Raw genomic sequence first — 23228 nt, forward strand, 5'->3', positions numbered from 1 at the left:
TATTCAGCTCAGGAAAAATTTTCTGAACTGGAAACGGTTACATGTAGCCTACATTATTCACGTCACTAATACATCCTCCTCAGGTCAAATCAAATAATCTGACAGTGGCCTAAGTTAAGTGAGAAATGTGCCATCAGACAGAAGTGGTTATTTCAATGAACCTAGGGATGTCTTCATTTCATTTTTGCCATCTCCTGATGACTTTAAAGTACTCAGCTTACAACAGATTTTTTTAAATTGGAGGGATTAGATAAAGCTTTAATGAACCTCTTTAGTGCATGAGTCCTTTTCTACGCTGAATACAATCATCTAAGCACAGCAAAAATACACTTTAAAGGAAGTCCCCCTGAGTCATTGGGATAACCACTCCACTCCAATGACATACTTTTTTATCATACTCTTGCTACCTTCAGCCAATATCATTTAGTGTACATGAGGCATTTCTAACTGGAGGGGTTAGATATAGCTTTCACTAACCCCTTCACTACCAGACATCATCTCTAAACTGAATAAAATCATTTGGAGGTAGGATGGATAAAATATATTTGTGAACATCATTGTAGTGAAGGGGTTAAAGAAGCAGTGGCCACTTGGCCGAGTATTCTGACTCCTCCACCACTCACTCAGCTTGTATCTTCCTTACAGTTCACTGAATGATGGTACAACATTAAAGTATACCAAGTCCTCGTTATATGTTAGAAATGTTCTTCAAAATATCACAAATTTTCCCCTACAACTGGTGCTGCAAAAATGGTGGAAACTGGCGAATTAGCTTTCATTAGTGCCCACAGAACTTAGGTACGGTAATTATTTTCCAACTTAAAGTGAACTTAATAGCAAAAAAGGCCATCATAGAGGTTACATATAAAGAGGACTTATGATATACACCCCTTTCCCACAAGGACAATGATGAGAGAGAGACACAGATGGGATATCCTAAGGTGTGATGATGATTATGATGATTCATACAATACCATTTTCACTATGGAAAAAGATGGGATAAACATGCAGCAAACTAACAGAAGTATATATACACATTCATACATATAGTATGCTACATACCCTTGAAAGTAAGAGACGAGATATTTCAAATAACAAAAAAGTATCATCAAATAATTTCTGCCTGGACGGCCTAGTTTTGATTAAAGACCAGGATACTTTTGATACTCTTACCTATCACAGCAACAAAAGGACTGCATGCATACAGCTTGCTACCAGAAATTTACACACACATATATCATATGACTGACAGGTTTGGTTTTTGAGAAACAAAGAATTTATTATTAAGACCACAAATTAACATAAAAACAATCCTGCAATATTAGTAAAGCAGTATCAAGGAAAAATGAGAGTGAGGCTTCAGTACAACTATTGTACATTAATAAATAACACTGAGTAACTCTACACAGGTGCAGACTCATGGCACAGGGCTCCTCCACACTTCACATCTCACTTTACACTCTTCACTGTTTTGCTAACACAACGCCAGAATGGTGATCATCTATCTACTTAAACTGAGAGAAATAAATTCAACATCTGTGGTGAGGTATGATAGTCAGCAACTGTTCTTGCTATGAAAAAAGTAACTTCACAAATGTTCACTACACAAATTTTTCCATATGCCGATAAATGTCTTCTAACTTTATTGATAAAAAAAAAACTACTTATTATCTGTATCAAGGCCTTGATTTCTATGGTGCACTAATTATCAAAACCCACAACTTTATCACAATCATGTTCACCTTTCAAAAATTTCACAGTTCGACAACATATACTGTCACTACAGTAATGAACGACTAACTGTGTCATTAAAAACCAATGCTCACTAGTATGAAGCGTATGTAAAACATAACCTTTCAATATATTTTATTTTCACATTATTAATGTGTAATTCACATTCAAGAAGGCATCATACTTAGTTTTACTGAGGAATCTGTCCAACAATAATGCCTTCTTTCAAAACTACTTTCCAATTAGAAGCACTCATTCCTCTCCAAACATTCTCTGCCAAAACTCAACATGAAGATATTTCTCTTATCTTTAAGCATATGTCTGATATGAGTCTTTTAGTAGCACTTTTTCAAAAAGTGAATTTTCAACTTATTCTCTCTTACTACAAGTTACACAACTGGGAATATGAAGAACCGAGAGACTTGCGAGATCAATGCATCTAGGCTAAAGATCCAAGGAACATGATAATGGCGGGCAGCATGTAGATGGTGATTGCACGATTAAGCGACATTGTTTCCTTGGCAGCAGCTGATGGCGGCTGTTCTGGATCTGCCTTAGGATCACCATGACTTGGTGGTCGCTGCGGTGGTCGACTCTCAGGGATGGCTGAGTGTACTGGTCCCCGACTCCTAACTACATAATCATCCCCAGATCCTTCACTGTCTCCACCAATGTTACTCCAGCCTGAACCCTCATAATTATCTTCATAGGCTCTGTCATATCCTTCATCATGGCCACTGCCATGAGTATTTGACGAGTACATATCCTCATCATCATCAAAGTTGCCATAAGGGTCATAATGTTTGTTCCTTGGGGCATAGGCATCTTCGTCATCAGGAGGAAGGTGGCCAATGGAGCCTGAACCATCGCCATCACCACTGCCGCTTCCCTCCTCCTGCCCATGCCCAACATTGACATCAGTGTCAGCCTGCTCACCCTGCCTGCCTCCATTACCACCAAGCCATGACTCTGAACAGAAGGAGGAGGTATTATTATCCATCTCTCTCTTGGGCTTAAGTGAAATGCTATTTTCTATGTCTACTCTTACTATATTAAATTTACTAAGCATCAACTCTACTCTCAATAATTTGGCTGACTAATGTGAATAACTGCATACAGTAACTCCCTTTTCTAAACTACCTTCATGATCCAGCAATGTGTTATTTTATTTTGCTCTTATCCTTGTACCTATATTAAACTTCAACACAAACCATATGCTACTAGGAAATAAACTGTCATGCTCATCCTACAGTTTTATTTTTTTTTACTACTTAATAAAATGAGAGCTAGAAGTAGCAATATAAATCAATAATACCATTTTGTCACAACATCATGACGACAAAATAAAAATTTTATAATTTACTGTCATTCTTCATACTAATCCTTATCAACTCTGGGCATAATGTATAAACATACCATCATCAATCCATGAAACATCACGGCCCTTGAATGCCTCATGAAGTTTACTTGTGATCACCTTCAAACGCATCACCTGTTCATCCATTGCAGAGCTGTGTGGTGGCTCTGTCACGTTGAACCCTCCCTTTGGTTCGTATCTGGCAAACAAGGGAAGTACTGTAGTTGAATTCATCCATTTGTTTATAAAGGCTCCAACATGCTTGCATGCATTGGCCTTGGTCAACTAATGGTGGCTTTCCAAATTATTCAATCTGTAGTAGCTTCTCTATTCAGTCCCTTATCACTGAGGTTACACGCTTTGAGCTCATCCCAGGTCTTTTTCAGCCTGCCTCTCACAACTCTACCTGCAACATTCACAGCTCTCACCCTTTGCACCCAGTTGTCATTCTCCACCCCTTCTCATCAGAATACCAAGTCCCATACCTTCTCTCAGCTCTTCATATGCAGCTGTAACTCCCCAGGCCTGTCATGCAAGGACAAGCTACACATCCATCATATCATTATCATCTGTGTGCATTTGAGCCGACAAATATCCTCTTCACTTACTGTCCAAGTCTCACTACCATACAGCATTACACTCCTGACACATGCTGCATATAAGAACCCCTTAGCATGGAGAGAGAGCCCTTTCAGTGTCAGGAGAGGCAACCACTCCTTCAACTTTTTCCAAACATTCTTTACCTTTGCCACAAAGCTAGTTCCAGCACCACATCCAACACATGTCACCCAAATAATAAAACTCCTCCGCACTCTCAAAATTATTTATTTCCCATCTCTCTGCCACTGTATGCTTTCCCTTACACTCCATACACACAAAATTAGAATAATTTGCAGCCTATCTATTATACCACTACATCTATGCAGCCACTTAACACAAACTCTACTCAGGATAGAGTTACTTCCCATGTCCCCAGGGCAAACTGCACATGGCTACATTCTCACTGCTTTAGCAGTACTGCCATCTGCCCAAGGAATCAACATTTTTGCTTTATCCACATTTACTCTCAAACCTTGGTACCCCATTCCATCTCTCCACTTCCTTAATTTTCCCTCCACTACCCTCTCATGCTCTGCAATCAACATCATGTTATCAGCATACAACACCTCTGAAGTCATGTGGGAGAGCATCAAAGCACTATGAAAGGGGATAACTATTGCATATACAATTAAACTGAACCGTGGGCACAGTAGAGAATCAAATAGAGTTCAGGACTATCTCTGACTGCTGATGCCGAATTAAAGGACTGTACAGTATTTCATTCTAGCTAGCCCTAGAAGAAGGAAATCCCTAATGATAAGAGAGTAAGTACAGTGTATAGCAGAAATACATATGGCTCAAAACAACAGCTGTGGAATCTGACATTCCTACTACAAAGACTACAGATAATGCTGAAAAGGCTTAAATGTTACTATTATTCAATAGGTTGAGCTAATAATGCTTGGCATCACAACTGCAGCAAAGTACTGTATGATTAATTTACTCACTCTAGCTTAACCAAAGAATGTACAAAAAAAAAAAGTTTCATGCTTCCCAAAGATGTAAGTGGAAACATGGCTATAGGACAACAATAGTTAATAGAAAAACGCTTTTTGAAAACAAATGTCACCTTGGAGCAAAGTGATTCATGAAAGTAATGTACATACTTGCCAACTTTTGACCCTGTCCAGCAGTTTGTAGCACTGTCACTGGCAGTCTCATGACACATCTTGCTGGGCAACTCACTCCAGAACATTCGAGCATTCCTAATCTGGTACAAGATAAATAACGATGAGTTTCATATCCAATATACTATACTGTATTTCATTCAGACACATGGAACTGTGCAGGCTTCACCGCAAATGATCCGTCTATTCATACCATGTCAAATACTGTGACATACTCCTGTCAAATTTATTACACAGTTGTTGTTGCTGTTGATCTACCCCAGTCTGTCTGGCCATGCAGAACCATCAACCACAGGCAAGCAACTTCCCCTGCAGGGCTCTTCCATGCAATAAGCCGATGTTCCCCCAAGGTTGCGAGCACCTTGCCACAGCTTGGTATGGAGAAGAGCATGGAAGTCTGGTTCATGGATGGATGCCATACAGTTAAGAGAGGCACCATGGTAGACTCCACTTCACCCCATGATCAGGTAATTACCACTGATATTAGTTTGGCCCACCTCATGATACCATCACAAATTCCTGCAGTACAATACTGTACCAAAACACAAAAACTTGAGCAACTGGAACTATTTTGACTTCTTAATGAAAATGTCATGACATGATATCGGTAAACAATTAAATGCTTATTCCAATTCACTCACCTTAGTTTTGATCTCATGGACATGGCGACTGACAGAGATGCTTTCTTGTTCCCGTTCACGTCGTCGATCCTCTCGCTCACTACCCCTGAAGTCTAGAAACTCCTGACTAAGCTCACCTTCAGCCACCCCTGCATGTCTCTTACTACGGCCCAAGCGAGGTGACCCACATCCCTTGAACACCTGATGGATTTGTAATACAGATATAACATTCCAAGCACCAAGAAAATAAAATACGGATGACACTTGCTACAACAAACTAATTACAGGGGACAAAAATTCTATGAGCTTTGTGGCATCCGTAAAATCCAATACCCACCATACTGGGATCCATTAAAGCAAGTCTACTGTGTAGTACTGTAAATTAATATAAAGTTACAAAACACTTCTCAATATCCACCATACCGGGATCCATTAAAGCAAGTCTACTGTGTAGTACTGTAAATTAATATAAAGTTACAAAACACTTCTCAACACCTGCACTCTGCTTACTAATATATATATATACTGTACATACATACATACATATGTAAAGGCAGAGAAGAGAACACTGTGCATGAAAAGGGTGCAGCTGCTTATTATCACTAAGTCAAACTGTATTAGTTCCATGGAGCAAGGAGGTTTTGACTTCATAAAAACATCATCCCAACCTTTAACTAACAAACATGCTGGGGTTCTATGATCTACAAATAGTGAATATTCCCAGTGTCATTCATCACCAATATTTCAGGATGAGGAAATTTTCCATGGTACAGTCATCTCTGAATAGCCTAACTCAGGTTATTACACAAATAATTTTTATCTATGAAGAGTGATCAGTTCCCTTCAAAATAAAATCTAGGTTTGCTAAACTATAACAAAAGATGATAAATTTTACAGTATGTTTTCCATTCTAATCTGTACAGCATTGTACTACTAATTTGGGTAACTGTTAAAGTGGATAATGAACAATATATAATTACAGAAACCTGCTAATGTTCTTTCAGCTATGCAAGTGAGTTCCACTACCTTTTTTTAACATTATGATCTATGTACTGTACAGTATTACAGAGCACTTACACGCACAACAGTGTTGGTGATATCTGACAGTATCTCACCTTTTCAGAAATTTCCATTCCTGATTCTTGGAAGTTCATAATGGCATCAGAGATTTTGTAGTTCACAGGCTCAACCACGTTCTCAATATTGAAAGGATTTTCTAACCTCTCTCCTACGCTTACCATAGCATCTGGAACAAAACACCCTGTCTTAATTATCTACCTGGAAATAAAGAATATTACTTAATATTCCTGAAAGATTATGTCCCCTTCTAAGCACCATTTCTTACTCAACAAATTTACCATCATAATCAATATCATCATCATCATCATCATCATCATCATCATCATCATCATCATCATCACTCTGACCTCATTACCAGCCAAAGAAGGGATGAGGTAGGGTCCAGAAAGTTATGATCAAAGAAAAACATGACAGAGGAGAAATAATCAACAGCATGCTAAGTGAAATGGACCATATACTCATTCACTCACTTTTCAAGCCCCTGGAGTCCACAGTACACTTCACAGGTATAGCCTTTCACATATTTCACACATGTATATTTCATGTTATCAAGCAGAGAGAGTCACTCCAATGATTATCAGTTAAATATGAGGTGCCAAACCCATGTCATGTGCTGCTACATACTTATTTCATCCAATTAACTCAGTCCCCTACAGTATCTAGTCTTATCAACTTTCATACCATGTTTTCTTTCATTTTCTTTTACCACATCCACCCATCTTTGGCACTTGACCTACAGTGCCTTCTCTCCCCTTCTACCTCATTCATGGATACCTACCTTTTTTGCTAACCATTTTACACCCACACTGTCCATATGACCACACCATCCACACAGTATCAAAAGGCTTCCTTACTTCATATCTCTCATTAATCCCAGTACAGTATTTCTTATTCTATCCATTTCATGCACTTCACACACAATCCTCAATAATCCCACATCCACTGCTCTTAATCCAGATTTTGTGTCATCATGCCATATCAAAATCTGTCACCCAAACACTAATGTGTACTAACATGTCTTCATGCAATCCATTTGCAGCTTCCGTACTCAGACCATTGTGTAGTATCAGGGCCTTCATATAATCAGCCACCTTCCATCCTTATACCACTCTACCGTCCACTTCCTTTGCACAATTACCACACCCAGGTACTTACACTCACTCATTAATTTGTCTCTCTCTCCCCTTTTACCAGCACATCACATTGAAATTCACCTCTCTCTCTCTCTCTCTCTCAACAACATTATTTCACTTTAATATACATTTACTTGCAAAACAAAGTATTCACAGACATTTACAAAACTCTGTACAGATCAGAAAAGCTCCTGTTCATTATTAGCAAGCAACATAGTACCGTTTGCATCTATCAATCTCCCCTTGCCATTCATCACCATCCCCACCTATCTCTCCATAATTCCAATTCTTAATCTCTCTCATCACTCCATCAATAAATCCATAACTTCATCCACTGGAATCATATTATGAGAAATGGGTGTATCCCTTGTCATAATGAGAAAGTTTATTTTCTGTAATCAGAGTATACAGTATAGTACTTAATTGCAGAAAAAAAAGAATGTTTATAAAAGGAGTCATACAACAAGGACTTACTGTATATGGTTACTTGAACTCTTAGTATTATTACTGAAGGCTAATATAGTCACGGTCACCAACCAACATAAGCAGTCCAGTGAGAGATGAGAGGCCGATGGTGAGCAAGGCAGAGGTTGATGACGTCACTGCAGTATGGTTGACACGGTTGTGTCCTCAGCTGCCCAGCACATGTAGCACAATGGCTCATGCGCATTAGCTCATGGACACAATTGATGCCTGGATTAACCTGCAAGAGCACTATTTTTATTTCTACTATTCATTAATCCATAATGAAGTTTCCTCATCAAATCTAACATAAAGACAGCCCAGTTATAGTATGGTAACATCTTTGATCTATCCCTGACTAGGTTAGTGGAAAAATGAAATAGAAATGGGCAGTCAAGACAATACAGTGGTACAGCAGGATGGAATATATTACTGGCTATAGGCAATCATGATTGTCTCTTGTAATTTCTCTATCTCTGACCCTCGCCAGTTGCTATTTTAGGTCTCCTCTTAGGGAACTCCACAGTGAGGTTGATAATGGTACCTCTGATGTTTTCTAGGGAGTGGAAGCTAAACCAAGTACCAAAACTAGGTAATTACTTTCCAAAAGATGCTACAAACTGTTGAGAGAAAATAAATTTAAGATGTCAAATAAGGAGTAGGCTGTAGCACCAGCCAATCAGGGCAGTGCTCCTGAGGAGGATGGAAAAGCCAGTGATAGGGATAACTGGAGCTCCTGGTTCACTAGCCTTCAGGAATAGCTCCTGACCAATCCTCCATTCCTGATCATTTTGCTTGTGTCATTAACACGAAGAGTACACCAGCACACCCTCCCATTCACATTTCTCTAGCTGTCTACTATACAGTACACTTCATGCTCTTTACACACATCATATTCTACTACAAAACACATGTTGGTGCCAGCAAGGGCATGCAGCTAGAAAACTTTGCCCACAATATCTAGCAGTGGACATGAGGACAGGCATGGAGCAGGCTCCATTGGCATGACTCTGGCCCAAGATGAGTTTGAGGCTCAGATATGACCTAGAGGGTACAGAGCATTGCAGTTCCCAGGCTGTCACTTCTGCTCATTATTGAGGGCCCAAAGCTGGAAGCAGAACCCCAGAAGATTGCAATATCACTGGGTGCATAATGGGAGGGCAGTGGATGTGCCTGTGGCTGCCCTGGCAAGGTGCCCTGAGGCCACAGGCACAAAGAACAGAGAAAGTTTGGAAACAGCAGATCTACTACTTGGCACTTGGCCTTTGGTTGATATTGGTACCATGGACAAAACAATCAACAGAGGCATTTGGGAAAAGCTGTGGGTGTGTCTGGGTTGACTACTGAGTTGCTGAAGGTCTCTGTGGATGGGTGTGAATGTGGAAGAAAATGCAGATGTTTGCATTGGTGTAGGTTTCAGTGTGGATGTGTGTGTGAAGGTGAAGGTGGGAATGTGGGTGTGGGTGTGAATGTGTGTAAGAGTGAAGATGTGAGCAATGGTGTGGATGTGGATGTGGGTGTGGCTAGGTTATGGTTAGGATTAATTTGCACCTCCCAATGAAAGGATCATAAGGTTTAAAAGAATTACTACAAAACTTGAGATCAGTGCATATCTTGAAATGTGCTGCACACAGCAAAAATTAAAAATTATGTGAGACTTAGTCCATGGGCTCCTTGTTTGGCAGCACACAGCTAGTACTTAGTATAATGCCTATACTTTCATGGTTAACACATTATCATCACACTAACCCAACTTCTCATATTCACATTTGGTGTAGAAGCTTTTAGTATAGTTTCTGTGGTGATATGAACCAAGAGAAAGGATGTCAGAGATGCAGTACAATTTTCCCTCCCTCGTGTACTATATATATGGAGTAAGAAAGATGTTTGTAACAGAGGTACTTGGCGATGTGTGTGTGTAAGGGGAGGATTTCAAACCCAAGAACAGTAATGAGATAAGCAGAGCTATTACCTTAAGAACATTTCGTACAACATCTCGCCCAGTTGCTAGTCCTTGAACAAAAGTGCGAAGAGCAACAAAACTTCGCTTGATCTGAATTGTGAGTTTCTCTGGGACATCACGAAATGGCTGTAATTGATCCATGTGGCGGCTTACACATTTGAGGTACCTGAAAGACACCATACTGTCATATTCGGTTTATATTCATGCACAGGTAAAATGCTACTTACATACCCGTATAGTATGCAATTTGACACAAAAATACATTAAATACAAAAGATTTAAATTATTTTCCTTATACAGTAATTCTTCTTCAATGGCTCAAAATAATAAATTTCTGATAAACTACATACAATACATAGTCATCAATCTGAAGCTATGCATTCAGAAGTTAACACAGATATTACAGTCAACCATAAAGTTCTACATAATTTAAGTTGCTTCAGCATCTTGAGAAGAAATGTTTACTGAGATCACTGTAAATAATCTTCCATGGTAAGCATCATTTGTCAACCAACCTGGATGTGAAAGTGTATTGTCCATTCATAACTGTAAACATTCGTTCGTAAAGTTGTCGGAAGAAGTTGTCCATGGTTTCCTGTAGATCAAGCTCCCCTGTCTTGAAATATTTCTCCAGCTCCTCATAGAGTTTGGTGAAAACATCTGAATTCTGTTGGTACAAGATCCCATATGTCTTGCTGAACATCTCATGGAAGTTTGCTTTGCTGTGATTAAGCAGCTTCCCAAACACCTCTGGAAAGAAATGGGAAAATATATATCTACGATGTAATCCAAACTCTCTAAAGTACATTATTGTCCTGGAGGGAGAATATGGGACTTTTTATAAATACTAATTAAGAGGAAACCCTAAATTCTGAATCAACATGAATTGCAGCTATAAGATAGAAAGGGAAGAGAAGTATGCCATTTAGCTTCATTGCAATATCCTACATGGAAAAACCCTGGACTATGAAATGTTTAAAAAAAGAAAAATATACCTTTTCATTCAAGATATATCTTTAACATGAAATGTGATGATTAAACCAGTCTCAAGTTTAATTTATAAGGATGTAATTGTTGACTGCTCCTACGATATGATATATTAATGTAATGAAGATTCTGTATATCCGTGGTGGAGAGAGATGCCTTCATGTGGTAGCACCAATATAATTGGGCATGACAGTACATTCTCATTATTACTGTCATGATTTGTTCTAAACAATTACAATATCTTCAAAATTTGCAGAAAGTAGCTATTATTATTATTATTATTATGGAGTGGAGAGGCATATGAGAGAAGGGGGTGTGAGTTGGGAGCAGGGCAGCGAAATGGCGGGGGACAGTGTTACGTGGAGGCGATTTGTTTGTGGCCACCCCATACGGGATTAAAGTGTCTGGCAATAGATAGATAGACATTATTATTATTATTATTATTATTATTATTATTGTTGTTGTTGTTGTTGTTGTTGATGTTGTTATTCTGGTTCCAAGCTCATCTGGATATGAACCCAGAGGACTGCATGCTGAAGCTAGCCTTCTGCAGCCCACCATCTCCTTTGCAGAGGGCAATAAATTGAGTTTGTATAACTGGCCGGCAAAGCCGCCCGGGGAAACTATAATGATGCTACCAAGTGAAGGCGTCCCTCTCTAATGTCTAAGATTATCGGTAAGTCAGCTTAATAGGTACGGTAGCAATGGAACTTGAATAGACGTGTGTGTGTGTGTGTGTGTGTGTGTGTGTGTGTGTGTGTGTCTGTCTGTCTGTATGTATGTATGTATGTCTTTATGCATATATGTATGTATGTATGCATGCATGTGTTCTTACCTACCTAATTGTTCTTACCTAGTTGTATCCCTACAGGAATGAGTCAAGATCGCACGGCTCCGTGTATTAAAACCATTTTTATCATACATATCCTTAAATTTGTGAATGGTTTTGGCACACACCATTTCATTCGGTAACGCATTCCACTGATCAATTGCCCTGTTGGGAAACTGAGTTTCCTTACGTCTTTATCACCTCTCTTTTTATGCAGTTTTTTGCAGTGTCCTCTTGAGTTGCTTCCTTATAGGTTATATACTCATTTCTATCTATATTCTGTATTCCTGTGATGCATTTATATAGCGTAATCATGTTTCCTCTTTTCCCCTCTCTCTCTAGTGTGTGTGTGTGTGTGTGTGTGTGTGTGTGTGCAAACTGGGGACTAAACTACTAAAAATAATGTAAAACAGGTCATATATAACGAAGGCATACAGATTATTAAAGCATGGTAAATAAAAAATCCGAGCTTCAAGGTGTTTAAGCACATGATCTACAATACCACACACAGATAAAAGATGACATGACCAACGCATACACACCATTAAGTTTGGTATTCTTTTTCGCAAGGAGTGCAGCCATGGGGTTAAGAATTCTTTTAAGCTGCGTATCAAACTCCTGACGGCTCTCCACACTCAGCTTGCTCTCCATCACATCTGTACAGCAGGTCATCTCCCCGCTGCACATCTTCAAGTGTTCCCCTGCAAATAGGACATCAGCATTAACACATCTCACTGTCATTCCTGCAACGTCAACATTCACATAATCCCCTAAAGTCCCGGTGACGTCCTTTTTAGTTTATTCCCCCTGCTACCGGATGATTTTATTCAACATAGGAAAGATGCCTTGCACAACGAAGGGATTTATTGAGGTTATATCTAATTCAAACAGCTTATCCAGTTCAAACAGCTTATTCTGTGCTGAATTAAACCACCAGATGAAGGAAAAAATAATCTTTAAAAAAAAAGGAAAAAAGAAAGAAAAAGGAGAGCGAAATGAGAGAACAGAAGACAGAATGAATGAATGAAACAAACAAGTGGTGCCAGACACATCAAACCTCGCCCGACAAGTTATATTATTGCTTTTAAATACTGAATTGCTACTGTTATTTAGCGTCAGTAAATAATTAAAGTCTAAGGATATGGCGCAAACGTTTTCAAGTTACAACCCTCTAAAAATCCGTGACCTTGAGTTTGACCTTTCAAGGACATTGAAGGTCAAAAGTCACGGTACCAATTAAAAACTCATATGGGACTTCCTATATGTTGATAATAGTAAATATCTCTCTATCTTAACCAGTTTCGAGCTATAGCCCCTTGAATATCCGTGATCTTGAGTTTGACCTTTCATGGTCACTCAGAGTCAAAGGTCTTGGTGCCACATGAAAGCCCATATGGGAGTTTCTTAATGCTGAAAATAGTAAATATCCCCATGTACAATGAGTTTCGAATCATAGTGCTCTGAATATCCGTGACCTTGATTTTGACCTTTCAAGGTCAATCGATTGTCTTCAAAATTTATTCACTTTCTTTAGGGACCAGTCCCCACATATCATGAAAAGTTCAGGTAATTTCATTCAGCTGTTTTTCCGTAATGTTTTTAACAAACAAACAAACTCGACCAAAAATAATACCTCATCGGACTCCGTCCAGGGCGAGGTAAAAAAAAAAAAAAAAAAAAATACGTCACCAGACTCAAATGGATTCCTTCCCAAACCCATCCAGTAATTCGCTACTACACAACATTAACATCAGCATCAGAACTTAACCTTGCTGTACATCACAGTATATCCACTACAGTTATGACATCAACATAAGGTCTTATCTATCATTACTATGCATCTCCAAGCAATCCCTGCCAACAATATCAAAAGCAGCACTTGCATTGCCCTTGTGTACACCTTCAAGAGAACACCTACAAAAATATCAACTCATTTCTTGCCAATAACGCCAACATTAGCACTTACATAGCTCCTGCGCACATCTTCAATACAACCCCTGGACAAATAACATCTGCACTAACATTTACACAACCTGCTAAACAACATCAAGTGTTCCATGGTAATGACGCCAACATTGGCACTGTTAATGAACTCAAACCCACTCCACATTTTCAGAAGATCCCTTGCAACAGCAAAGCCATCAATTAAAACTTTTCAATGATACTTACATAATCTGAGGACAAGTAGACACACATACCTCAGTCCCACATTGCGATTTTTATCCTATTAAATTATTCAGAGTTCGAGTTGAACACAGGTCCTTCTTTTATAACACACAAGGTATAAAACCCCCTTAATTTAACAGCCACGACACTGAAGGGGTTATGAAGTCTTAGAGGAAAGAAAGGAAGACATAAAGACACATTTCTTCCTCCCGTCCACATTTTTCCTGCTTCATCCTTCCTACCTCGCCCTCTCTCCTCTGTTTTACTTGGGTGGGACGGGAACCAGACCACCTCGAGTGTTTGGCCCCGGGAGAGCCAACGTATTTACGGAGGAGGGAAGGAGAGACGAAGAAATTAAGGACTGGAGGAAGAGAAGATGCGAGACAAGATAATAAGGTAATGAAAGAAGTGAAGGGAGTTCAGGTATATATGGAGGGAGGGAAAGAATGAGAAGGGGAAAAGGGGCGAGAAAAAGCGAAGATGCGAGACAGAATAAGAAGGGAACAAGGCAAGAACTCGGGTATTTATGGAGGGAAGGCAAGAGGAAAAAGTTGAGGCTGAGAAGAAACAGCACAACAGATGATACAGAGAGCAGGAAGAGATGGGAAGAAGACAAGATGAGATGGAAAGAGAAAAAGATGGAAGAAGAAGAAAATGGAAAGAGAAGAAAAGGCGGGGGTTCTTAGGGAGTGATGGTCAGGTGAAAGAATTAAGGACAGGCAGACGTGAGGGAAGAAGAGACTGACGGGAAACAATGGTACAGGAGATGCTACAGAGGATACGAACAGGAAAGATAATGCACGAGAAGATGCAAAAGAGGACAAAAAGAGAACGAATAAAAAGAAAAGAGCTAGGACATGAAGAAGGACGGATCTACATGTTGGCAAGAAATCGTACAAAATGTGAAAGGATAAAGGAAATGAAGGGATGAGAAAGAGTTCAGGTATCCATGAAGAGATGACAGGTGGAATATGAAGACTGAAAAAAAAAATGAAAGTGAGAGAGGAGCTCAAAAATTTGAGGAAAGAACGCACAAGGAAGGAATTAATGCCAGGAAGATTCGAACAAATGATGCATAAGAAGATACAAGAGAGGAAAAGAGAGAATTAAGGAAGAGGAGAGAGCTTAGGTGTTAAAGGAGGGAAGGAAGGAGGAAGGAAAAAAAGACGGGAAGAAGGAGGGGAGAGTGAGGCTTAGAAGAGTAGACAGCGGTAGGGGAAGGGAAGGGAAGGGAAGGGAGGGGAGGGGAGGGAAGGGAGAGTCGTTCAAGAAAGGGTAGTGAAGGGAAGGGAAAATAAGGAGAGGGAGGGAAGATAAAAGGTGCAGAATGGGCGGAGGAGGAGGGTGGAGGGAAGTGAAAGAGTAGTGAAAGGAAGAGGAGGAGTGACGAGGTGAGGGAATCAAGCTCGTCGATTGGAAAGAAAAAAAAAAAAAGTGATAAACGAGGTAAAAACAAAAGAAGGGAGAGGAACGGGACAAGAAAATGGATGGCTAGGGAGCGGAAAGGAGAGGAGAGGAACACAAATAGAGAAGGAATGAGAAAGAGAAGAAAGAGAAAGCAAACGATCGGAGAGGAAAGGAGAGAAAAGGGGAGAAGAGCATAAAGCAGTGGGGAGGAGCCGACTGGAGTGAGAGGAGAATAGATGAGATGATATGAGACAAGAAGGCATCAAAGGAATGAAGAAGAAAAAATATATAGTGAAGGAAGAGGAGAAATGAAGAAAAAAAGAAGAGTGGAGAGGAGCAAATCTTTTTTCTCAACCTACCCCCACAATCATGGGCGCATCCAGGGAGGGGGGGGGGGCAAGGGGTCTGGGCTCCCTCCCTCGTTAACAGAATAAGGTGAACTGGGAGGCTCCAATATTACCAGGTAACGATTGTGTCCTGGGTATTTTCCTTCAGTTTTTAAAAGATAATCAGTTTTTAAAATTAATCTCGACATCGTGAAAATATTTTCGGCGCAGCTGTATCTCAAGAACAACGACAACCAAATTTCACCCCCACACCATAACAAAATCCTGGCTGTGCCCCTTCCCTCAGTTTCCTTCATTCCCCCCCCCTCTCTCTTTCTCTCTCTCTCTCTCTCTCTCTCTCTGTAATGATGTTAATAATGACCCCAAATCTTCTGGCTAATGACATGGTTTCATTAAGTTTCAAGCCTGAAAGCACTGCCACCGTAACCCTTAATAATTATCAGCATCTCTGTCAAATATCATCATCATCATCATCATCATCATCATCATCATCATCATCACCACCACCACCACTGTCAACATCATCATCATCATCATCACCATCACCACCACCACTGTGATCATCATCATCATCATCATCAGACTTTTTTCCCAGCAAAGGATCAGTAAATTTTTTTACTACCTGCATTATCACGATTTTATTAATAGTGTTGATGCTGATGCTGACGATGGTAATTTTTATATCAGTAACAATCATGGTCTTATCCCCTCCATCCTTCTCTTGCATTCAACTCCTCTTTCCCTCCCCCTCCTCTCCCTTTTCTCCTCCACCTCTAGAGAGAGAGAGAGAGAGAGAGAGAGAGAGAGAATGTGGAGGAGAAAAGGGAGAGAAGGAGGAAGAAAATGGAGTGGTAGAGGATGGAGAGAAAAGTGCGGGTAAGGAGGCAGTCCATTCAATGAAATGGAGGGGCGCGGAAGGGAGGGGGGGAAGAGGGAGGGAGGGGAAGAAATCAAGGGGAAGTTAAGGAGACAAGGTGAGAGGGAGGGAAAGGGGGAGAAGGATTCAGGGAAGGGGGAAGAGGGGGAGAATGGGAATAATCCAGGAAAAGGAAGAGGGAGAGAAGAATCCAAAGAAAGGGAGGGTGGGAAGGAGGGAGGGAGAACAGTATCCAGAAGGAGATAGGAGGGAGGGGGTGAGGGAGGGGCAGGAATGAGGGGGAGTGTTGTTGAGTGCGGTGTGTTTGATGTACAGTATCGATCTAAGCAGCCGCCCTCACCCCTCGTCCCCACCCCCACACTCCCTCTCCCCTCCCCATCATCCCTCACCCTCACCCCTCACCCCTCCCCAAAACCCCTCTCCCTTCCCCATCATCCCTCACCCTCTCCCCATCATCCCTCACCCTCACCCCTCCCCAACACCCCTCACTAACACTCCTCACCCCAATCCACAAGAAAGGTGGAGAAGTGAGGGAGGGACTTGGGGTGAAAAACTGTGGAGGGGAGGGGGGAGTAAAAAGGAGTACAAAGGAAAGCAAACAACAGTTTATCTGTCGGTCCTTTCGTGGCTGTTTGTTAGAGGGAAGAGTATAGCTTACCAAACTATTCTACAAGTTAAAGACAAGGATAGTAAAATCAGAAAATGGAGGCGAGGTAAGGTGAAGGAGAGTATAAGAGAAGGGGCGTAGAATGAGGTGGGGTGCAGGGGTGTAGCTAGTGGATTGGGGTGACGAAGGAGAGTAAAAAAGAGAATGGGGGAGGTGAGGTGCAAGGGGTGCTGAAGAATGGGGTGAAACTGAAGGGGAGGTGGGGGGTGAAGAGGGTGATTATAAGAGAGCGGGGATGGGGAAGGAGGGGAGGGTGATGGTGGGGGTGATAAGGAGCATATGAAGGGGTGAGAGTGTGAGGAAAGCAAGGAGTACAATAGGCAGGGAGGATATAGTGAGGGAGGTGGGGGTGGGGGAGGTGAGGTTGAGAGAAAGGGTTTGGTGTGGGTAGGGGAGGAGGGGGGTGAAAGGGGTAAATGAAAAGGGGGGGAAGTGAAGTAGCCCCTGGAGGAAAATGAGGAGAGGAAGGAGTGAGGGGAGGGTCTGAAAGGGGGATGTGAGTGAGAGGGGTGCAGTGAGGGTGAGAGGGGTAGGGGGACAGTGAGAGGGGTGAGGGGACAGTAAGAAGGGTGAGGGAAAGTGGGTGGGGTGAGGGAAAGTGGGTGGGGTGAAGGAAAGTGAGAGGGGTGCTGGAAAGTGGGAGGGGTAGGGGGACAGTAAGAGGGGTGAGGGAGAGTGAGAGGGGTGAGGGGAACGAGAGGGATGAGGGGGAAGTGACAATGCAACTAATCCAAGGAATTAGAGAAGCCGAGGGGAGAGAATACAAAGGGAGGGAGAGAAGGGAGAGACAGGGAGGGAGGGAGAGAGAGGAGAGAGAGAAAGATGGTACAGAAGGAAGACAAGGAAATGGACGGAGAGAGTAAGAAGGAAGAGAAAGAACAGTGAGGAGGAGAAGGGAGGGAGAAAAGAAGGAGAAGAAGAGAGGCATGGGGGAGAAGATAAACAAGAAAAGGGCAGGAGGCGTAGGACGGAATATGAAGGGAAGGGAAGGAACGTGAAGAAAAGAGAAGACAGAGAGGAAACTGAAGGAAGGAGAAAATGACGGGACGAAAAGGAATAGGGTGGGAAAGGAGGGAAAGTGAAGACAGAGAGGGAGAGAGGAAGGGGGAAGAAAATAAAATAAAAAAGGAAGGGAGGGACGAAAAAAAAAAAAAGGAGGGGATGATGGGAAAAGGATAAAGAATGAGGGAGAAGAAAGGGAGAGAAGATGGGGAGATGGAAGAGGGAAGAAAGAGAGAAGGGAAGGAAGGAATAAGAAAATACAAAGAACAGGGGAAAAGTTATGGGTGAGGTGAATAGAGAGAGAGAGAGAGAGAGAGAGAGAGAGAGAGAGGAAAAAACTAATTCCAAGAGGTACGGAAGTTGAAAAAAAAAAATCCCTTAAAAGAGGAAATTGAAGAGGAAAAAAGAAGAATTTGGATGAGACTGGAGAGTAACAGAGGGGAGATGAGGGGAGAGGTGAGGAGAGGAGAGAAGGAAGAGGAAAGGAGGGGAAATGGAGAACAGAAACTAGAAAAGAGAGTGAAGGCGAGAGGATAGGAGAGGAAGAGGGGGGAAGGGGAGAAACGAAAGAATTGCAGAGCAAAGGGGGAGAGAGGAGGGAGGATGGGAAAGTGGTGGGAGAAAGGGAGAGAGGAGGGAGAAAGGGAGAGAAGAAGGAGAAAGAGAGAGAGGATGGAGAAGGGGAGGAGGAAGGGAGAGAGGAGAAGGGAGAAGATAAAAGGGGTAGATGGAGCAAAGAGTGGAGGAGGGAGACACAAAAAAAGAAGAGAGAAAAAAAGGAGGGGTGGGAGAGAGGAGAATGGGGAAAAAGGGGGAGACGGGAGAGACTAATGGATGGATGAGAGGAGACGAGGGGAGACATGAAAGGGGAGAGAGGGGAAAGAAAGGAAGAGAAGGCGGAGCGAAGAAGAGGGGAAAAACGAAGAAGGAAAGAGGAAGGGGAGGAAAGGGAAGAAGGTGGAGGAGTGGATGGGCGAGAAGAAAGGGTAATAGAGGGTGGAGGAGGGGAGAGACAAGAAGATGAAAGAAGGGGTGCGGGGAGAGAAGGGAGAAAGGGAAGGAAGGAAGAGGGAGGAGGGAAGGGAAAGGAAAGATGGGGACAGAAGTGGGAGGAGAAGAGAGTAAGGGAGAGGGGAAGAGAGGGAATGTGAAGGAAAGGGAGGAACGAAAGAGGGGAGAGGGAATATAAGGGTGGAAGGAAGAGGAGAGGCAAGAGGGAAAGAGAGAGAAGGGAGGGGACATGGAGGAAGAAGGGGAAGACGGGACAGAGGGAGATGAAGGGAGAGAGGGGAAGGATGGGAGAAGGGAGATGAAGGGAGAGGGGAGACGCGTCAAAGGGGAGAGTGCGCCGAGGGAAGCATGTAACGAGAGGCAGGAGAGGTACTTGGAGGGAGGGGAGAGAAAAGGGGAGGGTGGAGGAAAGTGGAGATAGGAGGGAAGTGAAGAGGGGGGGAAGTGGAGGGGGATGGAAGTGGAGTGGGTAGAACAGTGGTAAGGGAATGGAAAAAAAAGGGAGTACTAAACAACAGAATGAGAAGGAGAAGGAAGGGAAGGGATAAAGATGGGAAGGAGTGGAGAAGAAATGTGGTGAATTGAGGGGAGTGCACGATGAAGGGGGATGGAAAGGAGGTATACAAGAGGGAGGAAGGAAGTTAAAGAGACGAAGAGGAATGAAAGAAATTGAAGGAGGAGAAAGAGAAGCGGAGAAGGATGGGAGGGGGGAGAATGTGGAATAGAAGACAAGGTTACAAATGGGACGTTGGAGAAAATATGGATAGAAATGAATGGAGAGGAGAGACAGTAGATATGGATTGGAGGGAAAAGGGAGAGTAGGGGTGGGGATATTAGAATAAGGAGGGAAGATGAGAGGAGGAGAAAAGAGGGGAGAGAGAGGTGGGAGGGGAGAAGAAAAAAGGAGAAGGAAAGACAATGAGGAAACGGGAATGATAACTAAAAGGGAGGGGGAAGCAAAGAATGGAAAGTGAAAAGAAGACAGAAAATAGAGAGAGTAGAAACAGAGAAGGAAGGTTAGAGGAGCATAAAAAAAAAAAAAGGAGGGAAATGAAAATGGCGAGGCAGAGAGAGAGAGAGAAAAAAAAAGGGGTGGAGTGGAGAGAAACACAAAGGAATACAAGGAAAAGCAACAGCAACAGATCTGTCGGTAATCTCGTGGCTGTTTGCAATAGGGAAAATTATTACTAAAAAAAACTATTCTATCACCAAAAGGACGGAAAAGCAGAAGGGTGAGGAAAAGAAAGTAGAAACAGGAGAGACAGCACGATGAAAAGAAAAAGGGAGAGGAAAGGTGAAGAAAGGAGAAGAGAAACTGGAGATCTGAAGGGATGAAGAAGGTGAGAGAAGATGGAGGAGAGAATAGGAAAATAAAAGAATAAGGTAATGAGAGGAGAGAGAGAGGAGTAGAGGGGGAGAGGAGAATAGGGGAGAAAGAGAGGAGGGAGAGAAGAGGGGGAGAGAAGAGCCATTAAACTACAAAGAGGCCGGAGGAAGGAATACATTTGGTTGAATCAGTGAGAGAGAGAGAGAGAGGGGGGGTGAAATATTATGAAGGGGGGTGGGGAGAGGGGTGAGACACTTCCCTTATTCTGAGTCATCTGTATCAGAGTTCATTATGGCTGGTTAGTCAGGGGTGAGTGGGGTAAGGAGTGAGAGTGAGTGGGAGATGGAATGAGTAGGAGAGTAGGGGTGAAGGGTGTAGGGTGGTGAGTGGGATGGTGAATGGGAAAGAAGCGGTGAGAGGAGTAGAGTGAGGGGGGGGGGGCACTGGGATACTAGGGGAAAAGTAAAAAGTGTGGGAGTGGGGTGAAGGGTGGTGAGTGGGACACTAGGGTGGAAGTCGGGAAGTGTGGCGTGAGGGGTAAAGAGTGGCGGTGGGGAGAGGGGGAGTAGAAGAGTGAGAGTTTGGAAAGGGGTGGAATGTTGAGAGGGATATTAAGGAGTGGGGAAAAGATGATGGGTACTCGGAAGGGAAAGGGAGAAAGGGGCGTACTGAGGGCGAAGGAGGGAGAAGGGGGAGTGATGAGTGAGATGTGAGTAGAGGGGAGGTGAGGAGTGAGCGGTGTAAGTAATATATGGTAATACTAAACGAGGAGGGTACCTTGTGGGCAGTAGGCAATGGGGAAGAGAGGTAAGTCGGGAGGGAAGATGGAGGGTGGGGGGAAGATGTGTTGGGAGGGCTGATAGTGAGTGATGAGGGAGAATAGTGGATGGAGATGGGTAGATGGATGGTAGGGAGAGGCAGTACTAAATATTGGTGGAGGTGGTGAGTTGGGAGACGTGTGGGATGAGTAGGATTGTGGTGTTTAAGGAGGGGAAATTGATAAAGTAGAATATGTGATTTTTGTCTCATTTGAAGGCTAATATATTCTGAACACCAGACGATATTTGTAGAAGCCCAGGATGATCAATGGAGAGGGACAGTACTGGTGGAAGAGGTGGCGTTGGTGGTGGTGTGTGGGAAAGGCGGATGACGAGTAGGGAGGAGGGGGGAGGCAAGACGCGAGAGGAATGGGTAGCGAGTGGGTGTTGCGAGTGGTCATGAGTAGGACATGAAGTACCAAGAACTGCGAGTTGGAAATACTAATGGCAAGAAGAGTCATGGTAAATTCTGAAAACTAGGCTGCCGGGAGTATACAGGAAGTCTAATGAGGAGTGACAAGTGGTGAGGTGATGGTGGTGAGAGGTGGTAGTGAAAATATGGTGGTGATTGTGGTGGTAAGGGATGCAGTACCGTGATGAGTGGTGGAGAGGGAGTGAGCGGTGACAGTGGGTGGGAAGTGCATGGAAACTGCCAAGGCTTGTTAGTACTGATGAGTTGGACAATGGGTACTGAGAGAATGTGGGGAGTTGAAGAAGTGTGTGTGTGTGTGTGTGTGTGTGTGTGTGTGTGTGTGTGTGTGTGTGTGTGTGTGTGTGTGTGTGTGTGTGTGTGTGTGTGTGTGTGTGTGTGTGTGTGTGTGTGTGTGTGTGTGTGTGTGTGTGAGAGAGAGAGAGAGAGAGAGAGAGAGAGAGAGAGAGAGAGAGAGAGAGAGAGAGAGAGAGAGAGAGAGTATAGGAAAGTCCTCACTGGGATTATTTCCTCCTAATTTCCGCACAGGCCCGGCAAACACCCCCACCCCCTCTTTGAAAAACACCTCGTGGGCCAGAGGAGAGAGGGGAATGAAGGCAGGGAGGCTGGGGAGGAAGCGAGGAAGGCTGAGAGAGAGAGAGAGAGAGAGAGGGGGGGGGAGGGGAACGAGGGATGAGGGTGGAGCGACGGACATACTCGTAAAAACAGGATTATGGATATATAAGCCAAGTAGTATCGAAATTTGAAGAGACAAATGTGACATAATGTGGGGGACAGAAAATCATGAAAAAAAGGGGGAAAAAACTGACATGCTTAATAAACGACAGAGAAGGGTATATAGTACAAAAAAAAAAAAAAAAAAAAAACTATAAAGAAAAATAAAGGGAAAACAAGTCTCAATCTCGCGCCAGATAAGAACCATCGGCCCAGTCAAAACAACGTTCCCAAGTTACTGTGGAGACGCCAAGGATACGATGTTACTACAGGGTCGCATTTATGGTCCTATTATAGCTGGCTCTGGAAGCTTTCTAACACCTCATCTTAAGGGATTTATCATATATTTCACATTATTATTTTCTCATATCAATCTTTATATTAACAACAAAGACATGGTTTAGCATCAGTATATAACAGCAGAGAATATTGATGTGCCATGAGCAGATGTATCTAAGTGATTTATTATGCTTATTACACCTTATTATTTTATCGTATGTATCTTTGTGTTTACAGCATAGACGTTCTTTGTATCAGTAACATATAAAAGAATAATCATGTGATATAAGTAAA

General features: G+C 42.5%; 1 protein-coding gene across 1 annotated transcript; it reads right to left on the reverse strand.

The window, feature by feature from the left end:
* Positions 1-1335: 1335 nt before the first annotated feature.
* On the reverse strand, positions 1336-12566 carry dlp (glypican dally-like). The gene is made up of 9 exons (XM_080279851.1): positions 12432-12566; positions 10589-10823; positions 10083-10239; positions 8186-8351; positions 6551-6681; positions 5457-5636; positions 4795-4898; positions 3148-3287; positions 1336-2700 (listed from the first exon to the last, which is right to left on the reverse strand). Exons 1-9 carry the CDS (start codon positions 12559-12561, stop codon positions 2171-2173), a joined length of 1773 nt encoding a protein of 590 aa, XP_080135977.1. The 5' UTR covers positions 12562-12566; the 3' UTR covers positions 1336-2170.
* Between the last annotated feature and the right edge of the window lie 10662 nt (positions 12567-23228).

The sequence above is a fragment of the Coenobita brevimanus genome, chromosome 80, assembly GCF_032717465.1.
Source record: "Coenobita brevimanus isolate Jiangsu-jjx chromosome 80, ASM3271746v2, whole genome shotgun sequence".
Lineage (NCBI taxonomy): Eukaryota > Metazoa > Arthropoda > Malacostraca > Decapoda > Coenobitidae > Coenobita > Coenobita brevimanus.

What these genes read in the sequence shown, in the direction of transcription:
- dlp (XM_080279851.1), bottom strand. Translation starts at nt 12,561, where the DNA reads ATGACCTGCTGTACAGATGTGATGGAGAGCAAGCTGAGTGTGGAGAGC. An exon ending in TTGTACGAAATGTTCTTAAG is followed by an intron (nt 8,352 to 10,082) that starts GTAATAGCTCTG and finishes GTGCTCTTGCAG; the next exon opens with GTTAATCCAGGCATCAATTG. An exon ending in TCCATGAGATCAAAACTAAG is followed by an intron (nt 4,899 to 5,456) that starts GTGAGTGAATTG and finishes ATCTTGTACCAG; the next exon opens with ATTAGGAATGCTCGAATGTT.